Source organism: Paroedura picta, chromosome 18, assembly GCF_049243985.1.
Source record: "Paroedura picta isolate Pp20150507F chromosome 18, Ppicta_v3.0, whole genome shotgun sequence".
NCBI classification, from domain to species: domain Eukaryota; kingdom Metazoa; phylum Chordata; class Lepidosauria; order Squamata; family Gekkonidae; genus Paroedura; species Paroedura picta.
Genome location: NC_135386.1, coordinates 14671496 through 14699214, shown reverse-complemented (window position 1 = coordinate 14699214; position 27719 = coordinate 14671496). Strand labels below are relative to the sequence as shown.

Sequence of the window (27719 nt, the reverse complement as noted above, 5' to 3'; positions counted from 1 at the left end):
AAGAAGTCAGTTTAGCCTGCACCTGGTGGTGTCAGAGTTTCACCATTTGGTTTTGAAAGTGAACGCTGGTGGGGGGAAAGTGAAATCCTGAGCTGGGGACACTGTTGCAGCGATGGAAATATCTACTCTCTGGCCTTTGCATGGTGTGTTCCATTCTCCTTTACAGCAGGGGTAGTCAAACTGTAGCCCTCCAGATGTCCATGGACTACAATTCCCATGAGCCCCTGCCAGCGAATGCTGGCAGGGGCTCATGGGAATTGTTGTCCATGGACATCTGGAGGGCCGCAGTTTGACTACCCCTGCTTCACAGGAAATGGGCAGAAAGGAGGAATATTACTTCATATGTTTGTCCCACAAAACCTTGTCACATACAAGCAATGCGTCCACATATATATCACTGTAATTGCGTGTGTTTGTGGGTGCAAGTACATAATAAAAATATGCCATGAGCTAGAAAATGCATTGTCTCCATCAGTCTCTGCCTGTAGCTGAAGTAAAATGGGTCACCTTGTCAAGATTTGGTAGCTTTGTCCCCAAAACTTTCCCAATACTCAGCCAGTATCATTCTGGTAACCTGCCTTACATTTAATACCAATTCCAGTTTGTACTTTTTACCAATAATTTCCCCATATTGCTCCGTAAGGATATGAGATAATCTGATAACTGAGCATCTCCCGAACATTCTTGAAAACTGGGGTTCAAGAAATTCTGGCCCCCAAAGATACTCTTTCCCCATATTTTCTAGGACTCTGTTGGGATGTTCTCATAGACCGTTTATGCACTGGAGGTTTCATGCTGGGTTGCAGACTGAAGTTTTAGTCGTGGCAGGTGGCCCCACCTCTTCCTGCACCCACACGGGGGAGCATTTGGCCCAGTGCACCTCATCTACCCCCTATTTGTGTTCCTGCATGAGAGCTGGGGCAGTAAAGTGCCCAGTGCATAAACGGTCATACTGCTGCCGAAAATTTGAAACGGGGTTGACGAACCCTGCTGAGAGGCAACTGCAAGTGGATCACTCAAGCTCAAGAAAATAACCATTCAAGGTGAAAGCAAGATCTTCCTGAGCATTTAGAACAAGCTGAATATTTCCTGCTAGCTACAGGGCTGTGACTAAAGTCTTGGTCTCCTTGAATTCTGGGATTTTGTGGCTGGCTGACACCATGAAGTACAGGAAATAAAGCAGGGTGGTTGTTCTGTCAAATTCTATTCACGCATGGCCATTTAAATTGTCCATAGATGTGAAATTAGGATGGATCTCCCTTATAAGGCCAGTTAAGGAAAGGTGGTCCAATCCTACATTTAGTAGGACTTCAAATGGAGTCTGCTGCTGAACCGAATGGACCTGATAGAGTCAAAGGGCAGCCGTGTTGGTCAGCAGTGAAACAGGTATTCAAGCCCAGCTGCACCTTAGAGACCAACATAATTTGGAAAGTAACATTATAGAACCATATAGTTGAAAGGAGCCATCTAGTCCCACCCCCTGCTCAATGCAGGATCAGCCTAAAGCATCCAGAATAAGGGTCTGTCCAGCTGCTGCTTGAAGACCACCAGTGAGGGGGAGCTCAGCACCTCCTTAGGCAGCCCGTTCCACCCTGAAATACTCAGACTGTGCATTTTTTCCCTCTGATATCTAGCCGGTAGCGTTCTACATGTAGTTTAAAGCCATTCCTGCAGGTCCTCTTCTCTCATTCTAATGGTTCTATTACTCCTTACATCTGTTACAGTGAAAACAAAATTATCACTGCATCAGCAAGGTAACGCTCCTATTTCCGTTACATTTTCACCTTTAACAACCTGGGATTCGATTTCTAACAACAAAGAAACAGGACTGCCCTTCACAAAGCATAAATCAACAGTACTGACGTATTACACCTTCTCCCTAATTTTCTTTAATTATTTCTGATCTTGCTTCCCGCAGCTGGAACCAGCTGTCCTTTTAGAAACTCCTCGGATCCAAAGCCAAACAAGTGACTTCATAATCCTTCAGTGGCCCAGTCAGAGGTCATGACAGGTGGCTCACGTTAACTGAAGGCAGCATTATGCACAATAGAAGTGTTAGCCCTGCATGATCTCTTTATGGAATGAGAACTGCAGGAGACCTTGGAAGTCCCTCACTGAGATTGTTCCATGTGCAGTAATAACTGTTTACTGATCGAGCCCGGGGATTTTGACTAAATGCCAGATTCTAGAAGAGCTCCAACTTACCTGGCGGAAGAGCTCCATCTTACAGGCCCTGTGCAAAGCTGACAACTCGGGAAGCTCATTCCACCTGGTGGGGGCCTGTAAGACGGAGCTCTTCCGCCAGGCATATGGTTGAGGCCAAAGTGGGGGTTTCCAGTGGAGGATCCCTTAGAGGTGGTTAGTTGCTCTCGCTCCTGATGAGAGAGCTCATTTGACCAAATCAGAGAATCATAGAATAATAGTGTTGGAAGGGACCTCCTGGGTCATTTAGTCCAGTGGTCCCCAACCTTTTTATCACCGGGGACCAGTCAATGCTTGACAATTTTACTGAGGCCCGGGGGGGGGGTAGTCTTTTTGCCGAGGGACATCACCGCCGCCTGAGCCCCTGCTCCCTTTCCTGCCGGCGCCCCTGACTTCCCACCGCCAGCTCGGGGCGCTGCCTGCAGGAGCTGTACAGTGCCATGCCGAGGGGGAGCCTCAGCCATGGCAGCCGCTGGAGAGCCGGCGGCAGAGTGGCAGGGCAGCCCCCCCCCCCCCAGGCAGCAGCTGGGGAGGAGGATGAGGAGGAACCGCGGCCCGGTACTGACTGATCCATGGACCGGTCCCGGTCCCCGGACCTGGGGTTGGGGACCACTGATCTAGACCAACCCCCTGCACTATGCAGGTCACTCACATCCCAATAGCATATCTACTGTAGGGCAGGTGCCACCCCTTTGATGAACAGGGGCTGGGAGTTCGAACTCAGATTACATTTCCATCTTTAATGTTTTAATGTTAACGTTTATATATTAAGGGGTTTTAAGGATATTATCTTTTATTGTGTTATTGTAAACCGCTGCAAGACTATGGTAAGCAGTGGTATATAAATTCAAATATGAATAAATAAATATTAATCATAACGGGCACTCACATAACTTCCACTACCTCTGATTTTTGTCACACACACTTTGGAGCATGTGCTCTAGGGCAGGGGTAGTCAACCTGTGGTCCTCCAGATGTCCATGGACTACAATTCCCATGAGACCCTGCCAGCAAACACTGGCAGGGGCTCATGGGAATATATGAAGAGAACAATCATGGCTGGAAACTTGGAGACCATCCTCAGTTGAGATGCCTAAAGGTCTTGAGATACCCCATTGAGATATGAATGGATAAGTTGAATTTGTTGGGACAGAAAGAGGTCCTCCAAACAAGGGGGGAAAGAAACAAATAATGACTTCTGAAACAGAGGGCAAGCAGACACTGTGCGAGTAATTAGGTCTAATTAATTAGGTAAACGTAATTAGGTAAACGTAATTAGGTAAACGTAAACTTACATCCCGAAATGGCAGCATCTGAACCAAGAGCCGAATTATGAGTGACACAACCCTGTGACTATATCCAATCAAGGACTGCTTGAACTCCTTCAAAATCCCCCATGTTTTCCCCTCTGGAAGTACAGAAGTTCTTGCCTTTCATGAAACTGCGTACCAAGCGACCAAGACTGTGGGGCGAGTGACTTACCCATCCCTTTGGTATGGTTGAAATCTCCTTTCACCACCTTGCAGGTTTTGCCGTCTCCGTTGCAGACTCCGCAGCGGTCTTCTTTGGCAGCCGAGCCGATGATCCCATCGCAGCCAATTTTCTAATGATAAGAAGAGGCGCTTCATTACTTTGACGGAAAGGAGATGAGCCAAGAATATTAGCCACGACCGAAAGAGAACAGCGGAAGTTAGAAAGAGCACTGGCCAGTACAAAGGAACAACAATGATGTTACAATAATTGCAGGTTGGTAGCTATGTGCAGAGATCTGTACATGAAAGCTTATATCCAGCATCAACCTTGGTTGGTCTTAAAGATCTTGGGTTCTTTCTCATAATGCCCTGAACATCAAGGGCTGGAGGTGCACCCCCCACCCCCCAAAGGGCTGTAGGCAGTGCATGCAGGGGAAGGAATTGGGGTGTTGGGAGAGTGTGTAGTGGGATTTTATGCTTCCAGGGGATTTTTGAGATTTCATCTATTGATTCCTGGGGTTTATTGTAAACTGTAAATTAGTCCGGGAGTGATAGTCAATCAATCAATCAATCAATCAATCAATCAATCAATCAATCAATCAATCAAAGAAAGAAAGAAAGAAAGAAAGAAAGAAAGAAAGAAAGAAAGAAAGAAAGAAAGAAAGAAAGAAAGAAAGAAAGAGAATGCAAAAGGATAACTACTTCTCCAACAAGGAGTGGATACGTTTTGCCACTGAGCAAAATTTAGCTACCTCCTCTGTAGCTACCCCAAGATCTATCGGGGATCGGCGGTATAGAAATCTATAAATAAACAAACAAACAAACAAATAAATAAAATTATCTGATAGTTTCAAGAGGGTAGCTGTGTTGGTCTGAAGTAGTACAACAAAAATCGAGTCCAAAGATTTATTGGACCTCAATTTTTGTTGTAATCTGATGGTGTTTCTCTGCTAGCATAAGATCTTTCTGTTCCTCTTGGGAATTTTCATAGAATTGTGGAAGGAAGCTCATCTTGAAAATCTTGATAAAGAGCCCATTACATAAGAACATGCCTTATTATTTCTACTTCTTGACTACTGCAGGGGCAAATCTGCTTAGAATCTGGGCCTTGAAAAGACTACAGGCGTGCCATCAGTCAGCTGTTTACCTGATGTAGATCAGCCATCAACCTACACACAACAACTGGTCTTGTAATGAAGGCAAAGATCTCACCTCCATTCATAAATACGGTTGCAACAAAAAGGTACATCCCTACAGATCTGGATGAGAAAGCGAGAGCTTACAAGGCAGCAAGCCCAAACAACCTCGGATCCATCATCAAGTTGAACGCAAGCCACCCGCTATTTACTGGCTATGGGCCAAGAGCTGGGTTACTTGCCTTCTGGGCCCCCAATTTAAAAACAACCCCCCCCCCAAAAAACACAGGTTTATTGGGTTACTGTGCATGGTTTCAGTTTGAGTCACAAAAATTGTTCCGGAAATCCTGGCAAACAGGATTCTAAAAAGGACAGAACGGTCTCTTGCTTCTGCATTCGATCCCCTCCTCTTTTCCCTTACCAAATGTCGTGCAAATTTTGTTCTCTGCGCCCACTTTGCAATCCAGCAAAGTTTAGCGAAAGAAACACGTACGCTCAGAAATATCAGCAAGCATCCCCTTACAAGCAGGGAGAGGCGAGGGCATTTCCTGCTCTTTTCAAAACAGAATCTCTCCTTGGCTACCACGGAGAGGACCAGGGCGACTTAACACTGCTCTTTTGGGAATCTGACAGCTTTTGAAGAAAGATCATAAATATTGGTTTTCCTGGCCACAAACGTTCGCAGGGAGCATTTGGTACCATGAGCCTACACAACTTGTGGTCCACTGAATCAAAATGTATAGTCACCTACTTGGGACTAGAATCACAGAATCATAGAGTTGGAAGGGACTTCATAAATATTTCTGTTTTGCTGCTTATTTGGGATGGGGAGGATGGGGGAGGGACAGAAAAGTAACTAGCAGTCTGCAAGACACAACAGAGATAAAAATAAAGCCAAGGCCTATAGTGCTAGCTAAAAATTCCCAACATATTTCTCCAACGGGCTCCTTCAAGGGAATCTGTGGTGTTCCTCCAACAAGGTCATTTTGCATTCTTGTTCTTTCTCCTTCCAGCCCCCACCATGCCCAGCCAGCGGTTTTGGTGAGTCTCCTGAAGAGTCCTGCTAGACCGGAGTGCAGGGCCTGTCTGGTTCAGCACCCTTTTCCCCACAGTAATGAAAGAAGACCAAGCAGGACATAAAAGTCACCCTGAAGCCAACTGCAAGGCCCTCAAGAGGCACTGGTTCCTGAAGGTCCCATGAGATTCACCTATGGATAGGGTGTTGCAGGGCAAGACTTCCATGCTTCTTACTTAATTGAATTCCCTGAAATTTTATTCTGCATGCATGCCAGGAACAGCAGAGGGAGCAAGGGGGGGGCACAGCTGGAGGTGAGAACTGCAGGAAATTGCCATCCCTAAATTTTCTGAACCGCACAAGCCATTGCCTCTGAGCCATTCTAGACACTGTCACACACAGCTGTTGAGAGGCGTATCCCCCTCCCCCCTCCCCCCATAAAATATCTATTTCCTTTTGTGAAATCCATCTTAGGGCTCCTGCAGGAGGCAATGAAATTCTCGAGGGATTTTTCCTCCATGAAACGGTGCTGTGGTTAACAGCGGTGGCTTCTAATCTGGCCAGCCGAGTTTGATCCCCCACTCCTCTGCATGCAGCCACCTGGGTGAGCTAGTCACAGTCCTGTCAGAGTTGTTCTAACAGAGCAGGCCTTCCAGAGCTTTCTCAGGCCTGCGTACCTCACGGGGTGTCTGTTGGGGGAAGAGGAAGGGGAAGGCAATTGTAAGCTCCTTTGAGACTCCTTCGGGTAGAGAAAAGTGGGGTATAAAATCCCCGCGTCAAATGATTATGAAGCAGTAATACTGGGATGAGGGGCAACACTTGAGAGGAAAAGCTCTCTACTGAACCCAGCAGTCAGATATAGAAAGGCTGTCATTTGCCCCCTGCCTATGGATATGGACCAAAGGGGTGGCGTGGGGAGGGGGGAGGTCAAATGAAGCCATAACTCTCTGCAGGGGAAGGAGGGCCATGTCTGTCTTTGCTTTCTGAGCCGCTTAGAAACTTCCACCTTGGGATGTGCTGCCACAGAAAGGCAGAAATAACATGAAAAGAGGCTTTGGGAGAGCGAGGCAGTGCCCCACAAGCAGGGGGGCCAAGCGGCTGGTGGCATTTCCTGAAGCCTGAGGCTGGGGAGTCACCACTGTCTTCCAAGCCACCGGCCGTGTCATAGCAGCAGCTCATCCTTGGGACTCACCCCGGGCCCACTGTGATCCCTCCAAGCTGAACAGAGAGAAGCAAAGCACCTCGATGCACCACCATGATCCATAATGAATCCTGCAACAGCTTTGTTAAAAACATCACAGATGCCTCTCCAGTTAAACAATCATTCTCATTCTTTGAACAACCTACATTCAAAAATACTCACTGGGTGGGAGGCCTTCCTTCCTTCCTTCCTTCCTTCCTTCCTTCCTTCCTTCCTTCCTTCCTTCCTTCCTTCCTTCCTTCCTTCCTTCCTTCCTTCCTTCCTTCCTCCCTCCCTCCCTCCCTCCCTCCGTCCTCTTCCTTCCTTCCTTCCTTCCTTCCTTCCTTCCTTCCTTCCTTCCTTCCTTCCTTCCTTCCTTCCTTCCTTCCTTCCTTCCTTCCTTCCTTCCTCCCTCCCTCCCTCCCTCCCTCCCTCCTCGTTCCCTCCCTCCCTCCTCGTTCCCTCCCTCTTGGACAATACATCTTTATCCTTCTTTCCTTCCTTTTTTTAAAAGTAATGCCACTTCGCACTTGGCATACAATCTGAATTTGATACTGGCAGTTTTGAAAGGACGTTTTTTAAAAATGTGTTTCTTGGATCTCTTTACAGAAGACCAGTTGACAGGGTGCGCATATGGCTTGGGTGTTGCTGATGCTGGGACAGTGCTGATTGCCGCTCTGCACGCTTGCCTCATGCGCGAAATGACAGCACGCCTCAGAGAATGGCATAATGCTTCCCATATGCAAAGACAAGCCAAAAGCCACTGCCAACAACATGTAAATATTGACGTCGCCATGTGTCATTCTGCAAATTAATCATGGGGATGTCATGCCAGGACAGCAGATCCCTCTGAGCTGCCAACACTTGCCCGAAATTACCCAGTAGTCCTGGAAAGGCCAACACACAATGACCCAGAGGTCTACAACCATTCTTCTTTACATGGCAACCCTGTATCTGAGAACCAGAGCATATTACCGCAAAAGCTTCCACTGAGCCAGCTTGGTGTAGTGCAGCGGTTTTCAACTGCCATCAGGCCACAACCCTAACTGCGGCGGTGCATGCAGGGGTGCATGTGTGTGCGCACAGGCGCAGAACACTCCGTCCGTCTGTCCGTCCGTCCGTCCGTCCTCCCTCCCTCCCTCCCTCCCTCCCTCCCTCCCTCCCTCCCTCCCTCCCTCCCTCCTTCCTGCTGGTCATGTCCCCGTTGGGGGGGGGGGTCTCTAAAGGCTTGCCACAGTTCCTTGTCTAGCAAGTGGCTCTTCATTCTCTCCTTCCATATCTGGTAGTTGCCATCAGTAAATCTATCCAGAAGCGTTGCAGGGAATTGTCATTTTCTGTTTCTTCTTCTCTTTTCCTATCTTTTACAGCCTGAATGCTCACTCTGGGCCCATAACCCTGTTGGCAGAGTTTAAATATGCAAGAGGTGCAGAGAACCAAGTTGCCTTTTCCATACTATGAGAACAATGGATTACAATGCTGGACAGATTAGAGTAGTAGCTTTTAAGTCCATACTTATCATGGATTCTTTAGGCCAGGCTTTCTCAATCAGGGTTTCATGAAACCCTGGGGTTCCTCAACACCCCTGGAATTGTTTCCTAAATGGGTAGGAATTAATTCATTTTTAATATATGTTTAAAATTTATTAAAAATCTATCAGGTGGTATGACCATATATGGCAGGGGTAGTCAAACTGCGGCCCTTCAGATGTCCATGGACTACAATTCCCAGGAGCCCCTGCCAGCGAATGCTGGCAGGGGCTCCTGGGAATTGTAGTCCATGGACATCTGGAGGGCCGCAGTTTGACTACCCCTGATATATGGTCATGTCGACTCACCCTCCCTCTTCCCAAGGGGCCAATGATGGGCGTGGAGGGGTTGGGAAGGGGAGGGGCCCCATGTGGGTGTGTACACAGCCATGCTTTACAACCATATTCTTAATGTTTGCACTACTTCTGGGTTTTCTCAAAGTCTGTAGAATGTTTCAGGGGCTTCTCAACACTAAAAAAAATAATAAAGAAAAGCCACTTTAGGCTGATCTGCATTGAGCAGGGGGTTGGACTCGATGGCCTGTGTGGCTCCTTCCTACTCTATGATTCTATGATTCTATTCTAAGTCTATGGGCTTAGAAGTGTGCTGCTCAGCTTCAAGGCTGGGTGACTTTTACATAAAATAATAAATACATCTGTAACCCCCAATCTATTACAGACACATTGTTATTGCTGCTAAATACCTGGTGTTCAGAAACTCAAATCACATTTTGTACTTTTTTTTTTTTAAAGTCCTACCAGGGCAATTTTCCAAAATTTGAGGGAGGGCGAGCCAACTCCTTAGTCAAGACGTGTTCTTATTAAAGAGTGTTCAGTTATTATAGCCTGATTCCCCAATCATGATCTTCTCTGGATAAATTCCAAGACTCACACGCTAAGTTTAGTTTAGTTTTTTTTTTTTAAGACACTGTTCTTAAGCTCAGCAACCAGCTGGGATGTTACAAAGAGAGAATTATTATATAAAGTTGGGAAGAACGATCAGCTGTGGAAACACATGGGCCGAAAAAAATAATCCTATTATAAGGAAAGTGGAGACAGGCGAGAAATACCAACTGGGTCAGATTTTCTGTTAGTAAAAACCACAGGTGGCTTCTGGAACCGACACAGGAGGAGTTGAAAGCTGGGGGCGAGGGGGGAAGGGTCTTGATGTCAGTGACAGCTTGCCATATGGCTTGGACGAAGTCTACCGAGGACTTTAAAAGGTTAAAACCATCCCCTTAAATTGGACTGGAAAATTATGCATTATAGATCCAGCAACGTTTAAGGAATACCTGCAAACAAGACAGGCCAAGCACAGATTAACGGATTCAAATGGACACTCACCTGTGGACCATTTATGGTCATAGAAGAAAAATTTGTTTGGGGGACTGGATACCTGATCTGCCCATTTAGTATCCTATCCCTATAACCTACAGAGGGGTCAGCTCAGGATACCTCCCCTCCTTGCATATCTAGAGACCTAAAAATGGTTCCGTGTCATAATGGGAGAGACAGAAGTGTATCTACCTTCTCCAGCCAATGTTGTCCTTGCCATCTACTGTCCACTGCCATGTGCTGAATGATCTGATCTGTAGAGGTGGATGTTGTCCCGGATGGGCTGGGCTTGTTTAAGTGGAAATGCTAAAAGCCTTGACAGAAGCAACAGCCAAAAGAAGCCGAAGGACCTACAAGATCTTGGCCAAGCTCACTTTCCTGGGGAACCACATCAAGTCATTCAGGCCCGACTAGATGTTCATATCTTACCTAGTGCATAGTGCCAAATGCCAGGTTTTGAGTAGGACCAGATGACCACTGGCTCTACATGAGAACCACCTTCAAATTCAGCAACTGGGGGGAAAGCGAGCAGTCTCAGGTGAACCAACCGTATTTAGAGCCAAACTACACATTACCGTTTTTTCCTGGTGTTTTAATGCGTTTTCACACCTTCTCTGCTGCCACACAGCAACTTGAGGGAACTGCTTCGTTAAATAAAGGAGAGCCCGAATGTACAGAATTGCGCTGCATGAATGTTTGCCTCTAAGAAAACCGAACAGCACTTAAGTTGTTTCATGGGCCAGTGGTGAGTTTCTCTGACCTCTTCAGGCCTCCGCCGTGCTATTCTTGAAGGTCTGCGGATTCCAATCCTGGAAGAAAATTTAGGGGGCTCTGTGCAATTCCTCCCTTCCCGCCGTAAGAAATTGTAAAGACACTTAAGATTTCTTAATTTGATGGCTGGATACAATCTAATATTTCTTCCTTGTCTTCAAGGATTCTTCACTGGGCTAAAAGATTTGACCTTAGGCATGCTACTTCAGAGAAAGATATTTTGAGATTAAAAATTCCTCATGCTACAACAGGCTTTCTTGACTGTCCTGGGAGGGTTTCCTGAATGGGCGAGAGTTAATTTATGTGTTGTAGATTTTTCTAAATTTGTTAAACATTTATTGGGTAATGGGATTATATATGGTCATGTCAGCCCACCCATGCCTCCCAAAATGGCCAATGTTGGGACTGGAGGGGGTGGGAAGAAGAGGGCCTTTGGGAGGGCATATACCCAACTTAACTTCCCAACCATGTTCTGCATGATCATGTCACTTCTGGGGTTTCCTCAAAGCCTGAAGAATGTTTCACTCTAGCCCCTTTGGATACTGTTTATGTTGCCTACTAGAGCTTGTGATACATATACCTTGGCTGGAGGTCAACAGAAAAGCTACAACACCGCAAGCCGAAGAGAAGATAACAAAAAGTTACTCCACCTGGCACTTGCCATGAACGCAGAGGTCAGTCTCGTAAGGGCCACAGGGAGTCCCATCAACCACCCTGTCCGACACCAGCACCGGAGACTCCTTCCCAACGGGGGAACAGTAGAGTTCACACGGCTTCTCTGGAAAATCAAATGTCATAAGCAACTGCAGTGAGACAAATCAGCCACCAATCCAGCCATCCTAAGACAGAATGCCCTGTAACCTCTACATCATTCTGGCTACATTCTGCTAACTCAAGTTCTCCTGCTGCAAGTGACATTGTGTAAGGCAGCCATTCCCATTCAGGGTGACGCGAGATCTCCCCAGGGGTTACACAGTCTTTCCCAGAAGTTTGGATGGCTACTGGTATTACTAGACATCACTGGAGCCCACTCCCCCTCTTGTTCTACAAGCCTATTTCTCCACAATGGGAGTGGTCAATGATCGATTGATTGATTGGCTGGCTCCGGCATCTTACTTCTGCACCCACTCCTCTGAAGGGGCATGTCACCACTTCTGGGGTTCCTCGGAGCCTGGAAAATATTTCAAGGGCTTCTCCATGGTCAAAAGGTTGAAAAAGGCTGGTGATCCAAAAGCCACTTCCCCTAGCCCAGCACACAACAGCTACAGAGGTGCACAGAGGCCTGCAACCAAGTGCCTGAAGGGATGTCCCTGGAAGGGATTGCATTTGAGGTGCCATCAAGAGATGTAAGCGTTCTTTCTATTGCAGTGATGAGGCATGTATGAATGAATGGCCAGGGATCCAAGTTACCATGTGATATTGCAGTGATAAACCCTCACATGTGAACCAATCCTCTCTGGAGCTGGAGCCTGCAGAGGGCTTGTGTCTGGGAGGTCCACTTCAGGACCATGTTGTGTGAGATGCTATTCCCATGGCTCAACCTGCAGACCAACATACAGTCTGGGAACTCACCTTCCCCAGTACCCTAGTTGCTCAGTGAGTCTTGGGGGTACTGGGAGAAGAGAGGTCTCAGCCTTCCCTTCCACACCATTTTCCCAAGTGGAAACAGCCACGGGGAAGGATCTGCTTACCTTGCTGTTGAGAGTCAGATACTTTCAATCACATTATATTTATTTATGGGATGGGATTTAGAGTCAGGCCTATCTTTGGGAACTCACGGCAGATCACATTTTATGGGTCAACACAATCCCTGTCTAAAGTTATAATTAGTTCAAGTTGGAACAATAACGTTAAAACATTTCCTTTAAAATCTTATGCCCTAAAATCATAAATTAGCAATAAATATTAAATGCTGAAATAGACTGTAGCATTGTCTCCATGGGTCTAAAGTATAGCATCTCAGCTAGGTGCGGGTTGGTAGAGAGGCCAGGGGAATTGGCTGTTCCTTCTGGCCTTGACGTTAGGCCCAGAAGAACAGTTGTGTCCTGCAAGCCCTGTGAAAATGTCAAAGGTCCTGCAAGGCTCTGATGTTCTCTAGCAGAGTATTCCACCAGGCCGGGGCCAGGTGTGAGAAGGCCCTGGCTCTAGTTGAGGTCAGTTTGATCTCCTTAGAACTGGGGACCTTTAGCAGGTTTTTCTTGCTGGATGACCCCAGTACATGCGGCAAACTACAGTGGGGCAACCAGGCCCTGCTCCATGGCTGCTTCTGCTCATGAAAATGGCATGGGAAGGAAGGCTGAACCCCTCCCCCTGCTCTTCTTCTGCTTTGTGTATTGTGTAGTTTGGCCCTCAGACCTTACATTTTTACATGGGTGCTTTCTAATTCCTATCAAAGGGGTCAAGCGACAACCAATGCGTTGTGAAGAGAAACCAGAGTATAGCTACGACAAATTAAAGAATAACATATTTATCATGTAGTGTGCACATGTAGCATTAAAAACATGAGCGATCTGTCAGACTGTACAATTTACAAACATTCCTGGTGGATGAATATGTCCGGACGTGTTTTGGCTTTTACAGGCTTCCTCAGTGGTTACAAATACGTTAAGTATACACAACACACATTCAAAGAGTATTATACATTTTTCAAAACCAGGTGCTGTTCTCTTCTACGCTGTGTGGTTAGGCAAGGAATTTCTTTATCTATAAGGCCATGGTTTCCTGAATGAAATGAAAAGCATGCCTACTGGATGAAATGAAAAGCATGCCTACTGGATGGGGGATACGCTTCTAGGTAGCACTCTGTGTGAACGAGACCTTGGGGTACTTGTGGATTGTAAACTAAACATGAGCAGGCAGTGTGATGCAGCAGTAAAAAAGGCAAATGCCATTTTGGGCTGTATCAACAGAGGCATCACATCAAAATCACAAGATGTCATAGTCCCATTGTATACGGCACTGGTCAGACCACACCTGGAGTACTGTGTGCAGTTCTGGAGGCCTCACTTCAAGAAGGACGTCGATAAAATTGAAAGGGTACAGAGGAGAGCGACGAAGATGATCTGGGGCCAAGGGACCAAGCCCTATGAAGATAGGTTGAGGGACTTGGGAATGTTCAGCCTGGAGAAAAGGAGGTTGAGAGGGGACATGATAGCCCTCTTTAAGTATTTGAAAGGTTGTCACTTGGAGGAGGGCAGGATGCTGTTTCTGCTGGCTGCAGAGGAGAGGACACGCAGTAATGGGTTTAAACTTCAAGTACAACGATATAGGCTAGATATCAGAAAAAAGTTTTTCACATTCAGAGTAGTTCAGCAGTGGAATAGGCTGCCTAAGGAGGTGGTGAGCTCCCCCTCACTGGAAGCCTTCAAGCAAAGGTTGGATACACACTTTTCTTGGATGCTTTAGGATGCTTAGGGCTAATCCTGCGTTGAGCAGGGGGTTGGACTAGATGGCCTGTATGGCCCCTTCCAACTCTATGATTCTATGATTCTATGATTCTTACGATGCCTATACTCATACAACTTCGACCTGGTCTGGAATTTCTCACAGCTCTGGTTCTTTGGAACATCGACCAGCAGATAAAGAGTCAAATGATTCCACATTACTGTTTGTTGTAGCTTGACCCTTTTGACAGAAATTGGGAAATTCCCTTCTTTTATGGTTTACGTTCTCATTCCCCCTTAATGGCATGGTGGTGAAGAAAATGATTGTAACCTTCTGAGTGATCATAAAGTCATTAATAGTTGACTATAGTTCTGCATATTGGTTTGGCAGTTTTGACTCTTGGTTCTTATCAGGAGAGCAGTATGTTCCTCGTTAGAATGTAGCTTCCCCATGAGTCAGAGGAGGGAATGTTTTGAGCAGGGTCAAACCGGTCTTATCTTGTGCGCCAAGGCCAGAAGGCACGAATAAGCCATTATAATATGTAAACCTTGGGGGCTGGGAGTGATGCAAGGCAAAAACCAGGATGCCCACCAGCAGTTTCTGGAAGGCTAGCGTGAGGGCTGTAGGGTTTTCCTGGGAGGTGGAGTGGTGAGGTAGAGACCCCAGGCCATTGGTTCATCCCGCAAGGCATCATCTCTCCCAGCCTCCAAGGAAAGGGTATTTAACACTATGTAATCCTTTTGTTCTCTGCACAGATTGGGGAACTCCCCTGTGCCTATATTAGTTCTGCAGTAAAAATATAGAACAGGTTTTTCTCTCAGTGTGATTAATTGGGGGCTAGGCAAAAGAACCCAAATTAGGCCGTTTGGCTATCACCCTGAAAAGCTGTTACAGAATACAGAGTGCCTTTATTGGCATAATAAAAGAGAAAACGGTAGAACATCTTTCAATAATGTATAAACAGTAGATGCTGGATTATGAGGTAGTCATATTGTGATGTGTGATTTATAATGGGGTACACAGAAATTTGTTATTTAGCCAATATGGGTTTCCAATATAAATGATTTACTCTTAGTATTGTGAATAATTCCTTGGCCACTTCTTGGACGACCTCCAGATCCCTTTCATCTGAAATTCTATGTATTATTTGGTTCTCATCTTCACTAGTAAATTTCAATATTTTCCAGTAATTGACTAGTGGTTAAAGCTGTTCCATGCATGTGCTGCATATCATCAAGGGATAAGCATTGAGCTGTGAATGCCTGAATGGTGCTAAATGACCTTCGCCACCATACATAGGTATCTTAGGATGGATCAAGAAGCTGAAGGGGAACTGACCATCCATGACGACTGCAGTCCAAAGGTTTTTCTTCTTGTTGCTGTACCGGTCATGGGACTGGCACTGCTGGTCTCGGAAGGTGGGCACCCCTTTAGGGCATGGCAAGTTTTCGCAAACGGTGTGCTCGACATTCGCCCCACGGCAATTCTTGCCACCAGGTCCAGGCCTGCAGGGGTGGGAAAGCGGACAGCTGTTAGCAGGAGATACATAAAACCAAAGGAGTCTTTGGCCCCTCAATGACCAAAGAAACCCCATACAAACAAGAAAACCCATTCCCTTTTGTTTAGGATTCCCCCTCGCTCCTCAAAACCCAAATCTTGCTGGCTCTTCAGTCCTCAAAAAGGTGACTCTGACTCTCGATAAAGAAAGCGGTCTTAAATTTTTATGCAAGAACGCGAGCAAGTGAAGATCTAAAATAAGAAGGGGGCTGGCTGTTTTCACAACACCCTACCTTGCAATGGAGTCTTAGGTAATTCATACAGACAGTCACACAAATAATGGTGTGGAAAAAGGCAGCCCAAGTGAGGAAAGTGAGAGTTTTAAAAAAATACTGAGATAGACTCATCGGCTCAAGTGTCGGCTTGGCATGAAACACAAACTCTAATTCTACTACTAATAATAAAGAACTCCCCAAACAAAATATATGTATGTATATATTTTTTGAAAAATCCCCTAACCAATATTTTTGGCCAGGGGATAAACCAGCTGCAGGCGAACGAGAGATGCAGAAAGGAACAGAAAGCGAAGAGAATGAAACAGGATCATGTGCCAGTTCCGAGCCAAGAATTTACATGAGCGAAGGAATGTGAAAAATCAGCGCAAAAACCGTGCGAGGGAAGGAAGAACAGCCCAAGACCGTTTCAGCAATTGGGGGCTGTTTTGCAAATCATGCTTCTGGTCCACGTCCTTCATGTGCTTCATGACCAGGCTGTTAAAGCTCCTTTCCTATCAGGAAGGGCTGAAATGTTCGGGACTTGACAGTTTAGCAAAAAGACAGTCAAGGGGACATGGCAGAGGTTTATAAAATTACACAGAGATGGGGAGAAAGTGGACAGGGGGAGCTCTGCCTCTTCTTCTCATAATCACCAGGTACCCATGAAGCTAACGGGCAACAAGGAAATGGCAATCTTTAAAGGTAAAGGTATCCCCTGTGCAAGCACCGGGTCATGTCTGACCCTTGGGGTGACGCCCTCTAGCGTTTTCATGGCAGACTCAATACGGGGTGGTTTGCCAGTGCCTTCCCCAGTCATGACCGTTTACCCCCCAGCAAGCTGGGTCCTCATTTTACCGACCTCGGAAGGATGGAAGGCTGAGTCAACCTTGAGCCGGCTGCTGGGAACGAACTCCCAGCCTCATGGGCAGAGCTTTCAGACTGCATGTCTGCTGCCTTACCACTCTGTGCCACAAGAGGCAATCTTTACTTCACAAATAAACTGTAGAATTCGCAGCCAGTTGAGGCACAGCTTTAAAAGGAGATTAGATAAATCCACGGAGGTTAGGTCTCTCAATGGCTGCTAGCCATGGTGACTAAATGGAACCTCCACATTCAGAGGCAGAACCTCTGAATACCAGTGCCAAGAGGCAACCTCTGGGGAAGGCTTTGTGGTTGGCAACTGTGTGAGATAGGATGCTCGATTGTGTGGACCACTGATCTTATTTATTTACTAGGGGCCAAGCCTGTTGCATTCAGGAGTACAACAGGTGCTAGATTAGGGGGTGGAGTGGAAGAACTCTACAATGGCCTTCCTCTCCCCCCCAGGACTTGGAAAGGCTGCAGGCAGCTGTTAGGGAACTCACTGACAGGGGCAGCTCTCACGCAGCAGGGATCTGCAGCCTCCGAGCCTCAGAGGGAAGTGGAAGGAGGAGGGGGTGGTCAGGGGTGGGAGATGGAAGGAGATTGGCTGGCCGCTGGACAGACAAGCAAGCTGGCTGAAGGAAGAGGCACTCTGGGGCAGGACAGCCCCGCCTGAATGGGTGTTAAGCGCTTAGTGACACTTAAGCCATGAGACCAGCTCCTCCTCCAAGGCCTTATCAGAAATACATAGTGGAACAGATTTATTTACTTAATATATGCCTTTTGGCTCAGGGCAGTTTGCACAAAACATGGAGGTAAGTGTAGCATAATTTATAGCATCGAGCCAAAACAGTAAAAAAGTGGCTTTGATAGTTGGTGATAACAGTTTCTATAACATTTCCATATAACAATTCCAGGACTAATGGTGACAACTTTAACTTGCTGTGATTCCACAGGTAAATCGGGATTCACTACATGGGCCAGGATTTTCCAGTAGATGCTGTCGGTTTGGCCAACCTCAACCAAATGCCTGGCAGAACAGCTCCATTTTGCAAGCCCTGCAGAACTGTGGAAGTCCAGGCAGGGCCCTCATCCAGCAGGGCTCTTCTTGTGTTCTTCTGCATCACTATGTGCTCACACTTCTAAATACCATGTGTCATCGGGGCTGCCGGGCACACAGTGAAAGTTTGCATAACAATTTGGACGCGTTTCCACCCTGCCTTGGGGCCTTGAGTGTGCTGCAGGCTACAATCTGCAAGGCTGCCTCTCCAGGCCATTCCTGCTTCCCTCCGCACTTCCCTTCAACTTACGGGGGATTGTCACATTTGCGTTGCCTGAACCTGGCTCCGGTCCCGCACGTTCTGCTGCACATGCTCCACTGGCTCCAGATGCTCCAGTCTCCATCGACATGTTCGGGGATGGGAGTCTTGCTGACGCATTCGCCGGTTCGGCACCACTGAAATACGAGGAAGCGAGAAGACAAAAAGATCTTGCGGCTGCCAGCCCCCCAGGAAGGGTAACGAGACGAGGATTCGCTCGGATGCAACTGGAAGGGCTTTCAAAGTTGAGATTCTTTTAGCCATGAACCGTAACAGGATGATTTTGGAAATGCAAAATGTTTACAAAGCACAGCAAAGTAAGTAACAACGCAAAAGATGCCCCCAAAATAGGAACAATCCAGTTTAGAGCCCAGGACAAGGACATCAACATAATCTGCAACTCACAGTGCTCATTTGGTTTACCCTCGTAGTTACAGCTTACTGTTTGCAAGTAAACAGTCAATGTTTGGCTGATTAGACCAAGAAGATCTGCCTGCTGGCAGCTAAAACACAAATAGTCTCTGGATATCCTGGAGACTCATGTTTGAATGCCCTATTTGCCATAGAAGCTTGCTGGGTAACTGTGGGCTAGTCACACACCCTCAGCTTCACCTACCACGCAGGGAGGAGAGGAGAACAATGTTAGCCACTTCAGGTCTCCATTTGGGAGAAAGGCAGGGTATACAAATCATTAAAGTAACTTGCTTCTCCCCCTCCTCCCCCTTCCACTGTCCTTGTTCCTTTAACACAGTGGTCCCCAACCCCTGGTCCGGGGACTGGTGCTGGTCCGCGGATCAGTTGGTACCGGTCTGCGACTTGTCCTCCTTCATGGCGGCTGCCTGGGGGGCTGCCTTGCCACTCTGCCGCCAGCTCTCTTTTGTGCTCTCTGGCGGCCACCATGGCTGGGGCTCCCCCTTGGCGTGGCACTGCGCAGCTGCTGCAGGCAGAGCCCCCCAGTGGATGGTGGGAAAGCAAGTGGAGCAGGGACTCAGGCGGTAGCGACATCCCTTGGCAAAAGACTACCCCCGTCCGGGCCTCAGTAAAATTGTCAAGTGTTGACCGGTCCCCGGTGATAAAAAGGTTGGGGACCACTGCTTTAACAGATAGAGATTTAAGGAGGACAGCTTCTGTAACTGAAATTATAGCCCAGCCTTTTTTTGATTGTGGAGTCACCCTTGAAATCTTCTTCAGGAGTCCTCCAGACTCCTTCCCTAGTTAATGAATTAATTAATCTTAAGAGTCAAATCCCCCGCCTGCAGTAACTCTCCTAGGCCTCCTGAGTAACCCTGGGGTTACCCTGAGTAACCCTGGTTGAAAATGACTGTTCTAGTTCCTCCCATGTGTGTTATGTGTGGGGCCCATCAACCCCCACGTGCCTTCAGGCAGCCTAGTTCTGATGTTTCCCTAACACTTGCAAAAGTCAGAAGCACTCAGCTAATGGCATTATGTTTGCATAGCACATTTCACCAATACTAACGCCAGTCTGTGGGTATTGCAGGTGTTCGAAAGTACTGTGGAGTCGTAACCAGCTTACGGCTTCCCCATAGGGCAGGGGGGGCCAAATGTGGCATGTGCTAGCAGGCGCTCACGGGAACTGTAGTCCATAGGCATCCGGAGAGCCAAATTTTGGCCACCCCTGCTGGACTAGGATTTCACAGTGACAGCTGCCCTCCTGACATCTCTGTCTGTTAAAGGAACACAGCCCAACAACCAGCTAAGCCAACGAGAGATCCTCCAAATGCATGTTCTCCCCAAGCTGAGTTGAAGCACGCAATCCTTCAGGCCAGGGGTGGCCATCCTGTGGCCCTCCAGAGGTCCATAGACTACAATTCCCATGATCCCCTGCCAGCATTCTGAGGCAGGGCCTCATGGTAATTGTAGTCTATGGACCTCTGGAGAGCCACAGTTTGGCCACCCCTGCTTTAGGCCGATATCTGGATCCGGATTACCTTGTCTGCTCCGCATTCCGTGCCATCCAGAGGAGGGTCTAGTTTGGTTTTGCAAGACATATCCCCTTCCACGAGGCACCACAGCCCGGCGCACATCAAATGCTGCGGACATTAAAAAAAAAGGGGGGAAAGAATTGGCCTTATTGCTTCCGGAGACGTCAGCTGCCACTAAGGATGGAAGGAGAGATGTAGGCGGCTCCCTCTCATCTCACTCCAGCGGTATCCGACCCGTTTCTCTTTTTCTCCTGCCCGGCTAACATTTCCTGAGGAGGAATTGGCATTCAAGGGCCGAACTGGAAACACACAAAACACGAGCCCGACATTTACCTCTGGACTGGAAGCAAATATGTTTTAGTTGCAGCAATTTCGATTTCTTTTCTTTCATCTCCATTCCCTCCACTACAGGAATCAGCTAAATCGGGATCAACAGCTGGGCCAGTTAAATCTGCTTCTCCTGCCCATACCTCTCTACACAGCTTGGTGTTGTGGTTAAGAGCGAGGACCTGTAATCTGGAGAGCCGGGTTTTGATTCCCCACTCCTCTCCATGCAGCAAACTGGGTGATTTAAGCGAGTCAGTCCTGTTAGTTGTTCTCACAGAGCAGTTCTCAGAACTCTCTCAGCCTCACCCACCTCACAGGGTGTCTGCTGCGGGGAGAGGAAAGGGAAGGCAATTGGAAGCCACTTTAAGACTCCTACAGGTAGAGAAAAGTGGCATATAAGTTTAGTGTAGTGGTTAGGAGTGCGGACTTCTAATCTGTCATGCCGGGTTCAATTCTGCGCTCCCCCACATGCAGCCAGCTGGGTGACCTTGGGCTAGTCACGGCACTTTGAGCCTCCTTCAGGTAGAAAAAAGCAGCATATAAGAACCAACTCTTCTCCTTCTCCTTCTCCTTCTCCTTCTCCTTCTCCTTCTCCTTCTCCTCCTCCTCCTCCTCCTCCTCCTCCTTCTTCTTCTTCTTCTTCAGTAAGATCAGGGCTCTCTCAGCCTCACTTCCCTCACAGGGTGTCTGTTGTGGGGAGAGGAAAGGGAAGGTGATTGGAAGCCGCTTTGAGATTCCTTTGGGTAGTGAAGCAGGGCATCAAAACCAACTCCTCCTCCTCCTCCTCGCCATGCTTCAGTGGTACGGAACTGGTAGAAGCCTCACAGCAGAGCTGCCACTGGTTAGGCCTCGGATGGGAAATCGCCCAGGGAGCCCCGGGTGCCTAAGCAGAAGAGGGTTCATCCCTTGCCTGGAAAATCCCATGCAGGAGTTACCATTCTTTAGCAGTGACTCGGTAGCAAAAAAAGCTGCCATCTTTAAGAGAAACCCGTCTGCCGCTTCTGCTCTTCCCAGTGGAAGGTACCTCTGATGAACTCTCAAAGAACTCCCGGGACTCCCAGAACGAACCATGAAAACTTCAAGCTAGAATTTGTTGCCTTGCATTTCGGAGCCCTGCCACAGTGGCCTTTGACGGCATCCGCATACCGATAGTCATGTACCCGCACGCAGGCCGCTTAAGTTACAATTCTGGAAGGAAAGACAAGGTCAGAGTGCGTTCAATCAACCTATTTAATGAGACGCTGTAAATCTTGGGGGGGGGGAACCCCAGCTGGGATCAAGCGGCTCATCTTTTTGCCATTAGGCTGAAATATGAACACAGAGGAAAAGAAATGTCGCAAATCTCCCCCCCCCCTACTCTACACAGATAATAAAACATTCTGCTGAAATCATCCAGTTAGATGAGACGCAGAATACAGGAGAGTAATTTGGGGCACGCACATGATCCATGGCTCATTGTTTCCTCTTCTGCAGTTACCTTGGCACGGCACAGAATACGGGAACCTGTTTAGGTTCTTTCCCCTAACAATGCCCATTTTCAACAATGAAAATGGAACAGGATGAAGCACAGAACAGGATGAAGTTTTGCTTTCCAGCAGAACGGCCTCTCTCTACTGCGTAGTTCTCTTCAGTAGAAGGATCCGGTATCCCAGAATGACCTTCTGCAAGGTAGCAGGGTGAGCATCTGGGGAAGGGAAGGTGGAATGCTATAGCCTGATTTCATGTGACCTCGGAAGCTAAGCAGGGTCAAAACTTGGATGGGAGACTGCCAAGCAGCCATGTTGGTCTGCCGAAAAATAGTTAGAGTCCAGGAGCACCTCCTGTTATGATTAATATTATTATTATTTGATTTATTAATCACCTTTCTCTGTATCCAGGCTCAGAGCGGTGTGCAACATATATATTTCTATAATATAATATAATATATTTCTATAATCAGCTTAGGGCTGATCCTGCGTTGAGCAGGGGGTTGGACTAGATGGCCTGTATGGCCCCTTCCAACTCTATGATTCTATGATTCTACGAATAGTGTTTACATCAGAATATCAAAACTATAACAATCTGTCTGAACTTCCACAATTCCGCAGGGCCTGCAAAAGGGAGCTCCTCCACTGGGCATTTGCTTGAGGCCGACCGACTCAAAATACCTGCTGGTCCCCCTCCTCAGATGCCCCCCCCCCCATGACTGGACAATCGAACCTCCCCAGGGATCTATCCATGTTATCGTTCTGTTAAATAAAGTTCTGGTTGTCATGTTCTGCTGGGATTGTTATTTGTTACGCTGTTGTGATGTTCCGTATAACTATTCCATGACGTTTTATGTAAACCGCCCAGAGCCGTACGGAAGAGCAGTCTAAAAATCCAAATAAATAAATTAATAATAATAATAAAAACCCGACCCCAATGCTCCGTCTCAGCCTACTTGAGCGGCATGGGAGCGTCCCAGAAAGGAGCGTACAATTTGTCTGTGCGTTCTGTCCTCAGCCGTATGCCAGTTGGAATAGCACCATTTTGATAGTTCTGTCAGGTCCCACATCTCTGCCGGAAGTGTGTTCTACCAGGCTGGGGCCAGGGCTGAAAAGGCCCAACCTTGGGACCACCACCTAGAGACCTAAAAGATTTGAGGGTATTAGTATTGGCAGCAAGACAGAGAGAGGATACTGGAGAAGGGTCAGGCCGGGAGCACAAGATCAGAGGCACGATCCAAACCTACAGTGCAATCCTAAGCAGAGCTGGTGGGAAATGTAATCAAGTGACAGTCGATTCAGGAGACCCCGTGGGATCCTCAGATCAAGAGATGTTCAGAGGTGATTGGCCACTGCCTGTCTCTGTGGAGTTACCCTGGACTTTCTCAGCAGTCTCTTATCCAATCCGCTCTTTTCAAATTCAGCACAATTTGTGGAATTGTGAAAACTTAAACACACATGAAACTCCTTTCATGACAGCCAGTGTGGTGTTCTCTCATTTGGGGAAGCGGGTTTGATTCCCCACTCCTCTTTGACAAGAAACCAGCTGGGTGACCTTGGACCAGTTACAGTTCTCTCAGAGCTCTCTCAGCCCCAACCTACCTCCCAGAGTGCCTGCTTTGGTGAGAGGAAGGGAGGATGATAGTAAGCCATTTTAAGATGCTCTTGGGTAGTAAAACGTGGGGGACAAAAAATGCAGAGTCCAGACAAGCAATACCCAGTCAGTTCTAAAACATGCAACTTCTGAAACCATCTAAACCACCATGGGCAGTGTTTATTATGTTCAGCAATAATGTCATCTCGTTAGCTTCTTACACAACATCAAATCACAACAAAATTTCGCAAGCAAGGCTGGCTGACTCAAAGCTACTTTCCTTTTGCAATAAATGTTGTCAAATGTTTACTGCATTTACGTTCTGGATGCTCAATCTATTGTGCATTACTGTCTAAAAACACAAACACGTCAACTAGCTGTAAAGTAATCAAACCAAAAGCCAGACCACAAGATGTACAAAACCAGGGGTAGTCAAACTGCGGCCCTCCAGATGTCCATGGACTACAATTCCCATGAGCCCCTGCCAGCGAATGCTGTCAGGGGCTCATGGGAATTGTAGTCCATGGACATCTGGAGGGCCGCAGTTTGACTACCTCTGTATTAGACACTCCATACAAGACACTCCATACCTGGTTCCAGTTCTCGGTTGCCACCCTGCTTATTTTTTATTTTCCCTCTCTTTTTTATTTCTTATTTTTTTATTTCTTATACGGACCTATCTTGTGGTAAGCTTAGACTGCCAGACTAGGTCCTGGAGGGATCCAGGTTCGAATCCCTCCTCTGCCATGGAAGCCTGCCAAGAGACCTCGAACGAGACGCACACTCACAACTTAACTCACAGGGTTGTTGTGAAAATAGAACAGAGAATGCTGTAAGTCACTTTAGAATCACAGAATCATAGAGTTGGAAGGGACCTCCAGGGTCATCTAGTCCAACCACCTGCAGAATGCAGGAAATTCACAACTACCTGCCCACCACAGTGGCCCCAATTCCATGCCTGTGACTTTGGGTCTCATTAGGGAAGAAAAGGGGGCATAAAGGATGGAAATAAACTAAAAGTTCTTGGAATGTTTAGCAAGCACTACAGAAAAAACAAGCTAAGTATTATTGCTGTTTTCAAAGACACTTGGCATAAATTGCTGCGAGAAATTATTACTAGGCATGGAAATCCTGGAGTTCAGCTAAGGAGACAGCAGGCTTAGAGATAGAATCATAGAGTTGGAAGGGACCTCCTGGGTCATCTAGTCCAACCCCCTGCACTATGCAGGACACTGACAACCCTCTCGCTCACCCACTGTCACCTGTCACCCCCTTGAGCCTTCACAGAATCAGCCTGTCAGATGGCTCTCCAGCCTCTGTCTAAAAATCTCCAAAGATGGAGAACCCACCACCTCCCGAGGAAGCCTGTTCCACTGAGGAACCACTCTGACTGTCAGGAACTTCTTCCGGATGTTTAGATGGAATTTCTTTTGCATTAATTTAATCCTGTTGCTTCTGGTCTGTCCCTCCGGGGCAAGAGAACAGAGTCTACCCTCCAAAGCAGCGCCCCCCCCCCCCCCCGAGGAGCTGATGCCTGTTGTCTGGAGGTGAGCTATCATTCCAGAAGATCTCCAGGCCTCAAGTGGAGGTTGGCAACCCTGTGGATCCCAGCCCCCTCCCCCTAATCCTCTTATAGACTCCGGGGTCTTGTGGCTTCTCCTCAGTGGAGTTTCCCGAAAGTTTGACAAGCCCAGCCAAGTAGTAAAAAATTATGAAGGCCCAAAGTCGAAGAAAGCCAGCCAGTTTCTAACAAGCAAAGCAACTGAGAATGTCCTTGATTTTAACAGCTCTTCCTCCACTAGTCTTTAAAGATGTACACAGGGAGAGCTTAGTTCCATAATAGCCAGCCTGGTGGTCCACATTCCCTGACAGCACATATTAACTAGAAGTTGTTAAGAGATTTGAAAAAAATAGATTGCTCATTGTTTTTCCGTTGCCCTTCCAGCTTCAAATATCCTCAGGAACGGCTGAGACTCAAAGCGACGTGATCCCCAGTCAAAAGTTTTATTAATTTGGCACATCTCGTTTATGCAGCAGTGAAAAATGAAAATGGGACTTATTTTGTGTTTTATAACGGATTTTGGAGTTCCTGAAATTTTTATTAAGGGAAAAGGGAGCGGGGATGGCGGTTGGGGAGATTAACGAAAAACGTAGGAAATAATAATAAAAAAAAGTAAAGTGGATTGTTTCCCTTCTTTTAAGTACAACCCACATCCGCAAAGCACCTTCTGCATATTCAGGGCCCATTTCACTGGACAGTTTGGAGGCCAGAACTCTCTGGGGCTGCACAAAACGTCACAAGAGAAAAAGCTCCACACTTGCTGAGGGACAGGGGGATCTAGCGGGTAGAGCAGGTTTTCTCAACCAGGGTTTTGTGAAACCCTGGGGTTTCTTGATGGCCCTGGAAGGGTTTCCTGAATGGGTGAAAGTTCATTAATTTGATATATATATTTTTTAATTTGTTAAACATTTATCAGGTGATAGGACCACAAAGGGCCATATCAACCAGCCCCCTCCCCAAACTGGCCAATGATGGGCCTGGAGGGGGCGGGAAGGGGAGGGGCCTTGAGTGGGCGTGTCCACAGCTCTGCTTCCCAGCCATATTCTACATCAGGGGTAGTCAAACTGCGGCCCTCCAGATGTCCATGGACTACAATTCCCAGGAGCCCCCTGCCAGCATTCGCTGGCAGGGGGCTCCTGGGAATTGTAGTCCATGGACATCTGGAGGGCCGCAGTTTGACTACCCCTGTTCTACATGAACGCAGGCAGGATTCTACATGAACGCAGGCAGGATTAGAGTGTCAGACCAGGATCTGAGAGACCCAGCTTCGAATCGCCATTCTATCATGGAAGTTCGCTGGGAAAGTTACATATCCTCTGCATACCCAACCTTAAAGGGTTGTTGTGAGGATAAAATGGAGGCATGGAGAGGGAGGTAAGCAACTCTAAGTCCCCGCTGGGGGGAAAGAAAGGGTATGAATCAAGAAAATAAATAATCTGATGAAGCTCGGCAAAACATTTGATGCAAAACTGTTCTGACCGTACAGTGATATCAGGGCTCTCTCAGCCTTACCCACCTCACAACAGGGTGTCTGTTGTGGGGAGAGGAAAGGGAAGGCGATTGGAAGCCACTGAAACTCGGGTAGAGAAAAGCAGCATCTAAGAACCAACTCTTCTTCTTCTTTAGTAATATCAGTAATATCAGGGGTCTCTCAGCCTCACCTCCCTCACAGGGTGTTTGTTTTGGGGAGAGGAAAGGGAAGGCGAATGTAAGCTGCTTTGAGGCTACTTCGGATAGAGAAAAGCGGCATCTAAGAACCAACTCTTCTTCTTCTTTAGTAATATCAGTAATATCAGGGGTCTCTCAGCCTCACCTCCCTCACAGGGTGTTTGTTTTGGGGAGAGGAAAGGGAAGGCGAATGTAAGCTGCTTTGAGGCTACTTCGGATAGAGAAAAGCGGCATCTAAGAACCAACTCTTCTTCTTCTTCTGCTTCTGCTGTCCACATTCTGGAAGAGGTGACAATACTACCAAAGTGCCTGCCCCCTGTCCTTGCTCTTTTGTTCCTGGGGTTTCGCTTACCTCCATATTCTTGCAGAAGGTCGCGTTGGTTCCAAAGAGGATCTGGCATTGCTCATCCGCACTGTAATGCATCCCGGGAAGCTTGTAGGGAAGCCGCACGGCGTATCGGCTACGCGGGTCTGTTACCAGCAAGCAGCTACTGATCTTGGACCTGCCGAGTTAAGCACATCTTTAAGAGAGGGAAATGCTAAATCTCTGAATCAGCCGTTCTCTGTACATGTCATTAAGGCAGCCTTTCTCAATCTTTTTACCCTTGAGAAACATGCAGGCTTCAAGAAACCCCAGAAGAAGAGCAATCATGCAGAATATGATTAGGAAGCAGAGGTGTGTACATGTCCACCCAAGCCTCACCCCTTCCCACCCCCTCCAGGCCCATCTTTGGCCATTTGGGGAGGGGTGGGTGGGTGGGTCAACGTGACCCTATATGGTCATATCCCCTGATAAATGTTTAACAAATTTAAAAAATATATGTTTCCCACTGATTCAGGAAACCCTTCCAGGGTCTTCATGAAACCCTGGCTGAGAAACCCTGCAATGAGGAGACATGCTCTGAATGTTCCCTGCTGAAACTTCTTAGGTAAGCCTCTGAGCTTTCAGGGAGGGCGGTATATAAATTTAATAAATAAATAAGGTCCAATTCAGACCCGGGCTGCAGTACAAGGGAGCTGAGCTGGCATCTTTAAGAGAAACGGAGAGCCCGCTTCTGGGAAGGGGTGTTCCAGAAATGTAAATAAATAGAAATACTTGTAACCTCTTTTTGAAAGATCAAAAGAGAATAAGAGGAAAAAAGGTTTGTCCAAAAACTGGACTTTGGAAAAAGACATTCCCCTTCCCCT

The 27719-nt window shown here is 47.3% G+C and overlaps 1 protein-coding gene across 2 annotated transcripts in view; it reads right to left on the bottom strand.

The window, feature by feature from the left end:
* The window catches only part of ADAMTS17 (ADAM metallopeptidase with thrombospondin type 1 motif 17), a 157258-nt gene that overhangs the window by 48715 nt on the left and 80824 nt on the right, over positions 1-27719 (bottom strand). For both annotated transcript variants that reach the window (XM_077317337.1, XM_077317338.1), the window contains exons 10-15: positions 26884-27034; positions 19922-20023; positions 17964-18109; positions 15359-15525; positions 11287-11414; positions 3685-3805 (exon numbers count right to left, since the gene is read on the bottom strand). In XM_077317337.1, coding sequence (XP_077173452.1) covers positions 3685-3805; positions 11287-11414; positions 15359-15525; positions 17964-18109; positions 19922-20023; positions 26884-27034 — 815 coding nt within the window. The remainder of the gene's footprint in view (positions 1-3684; positions 3806-11286; positions 11415-15358; positions 15526-17963; positions 18110-19921; positions 20024-26883; positions 27035-27719) is intronic.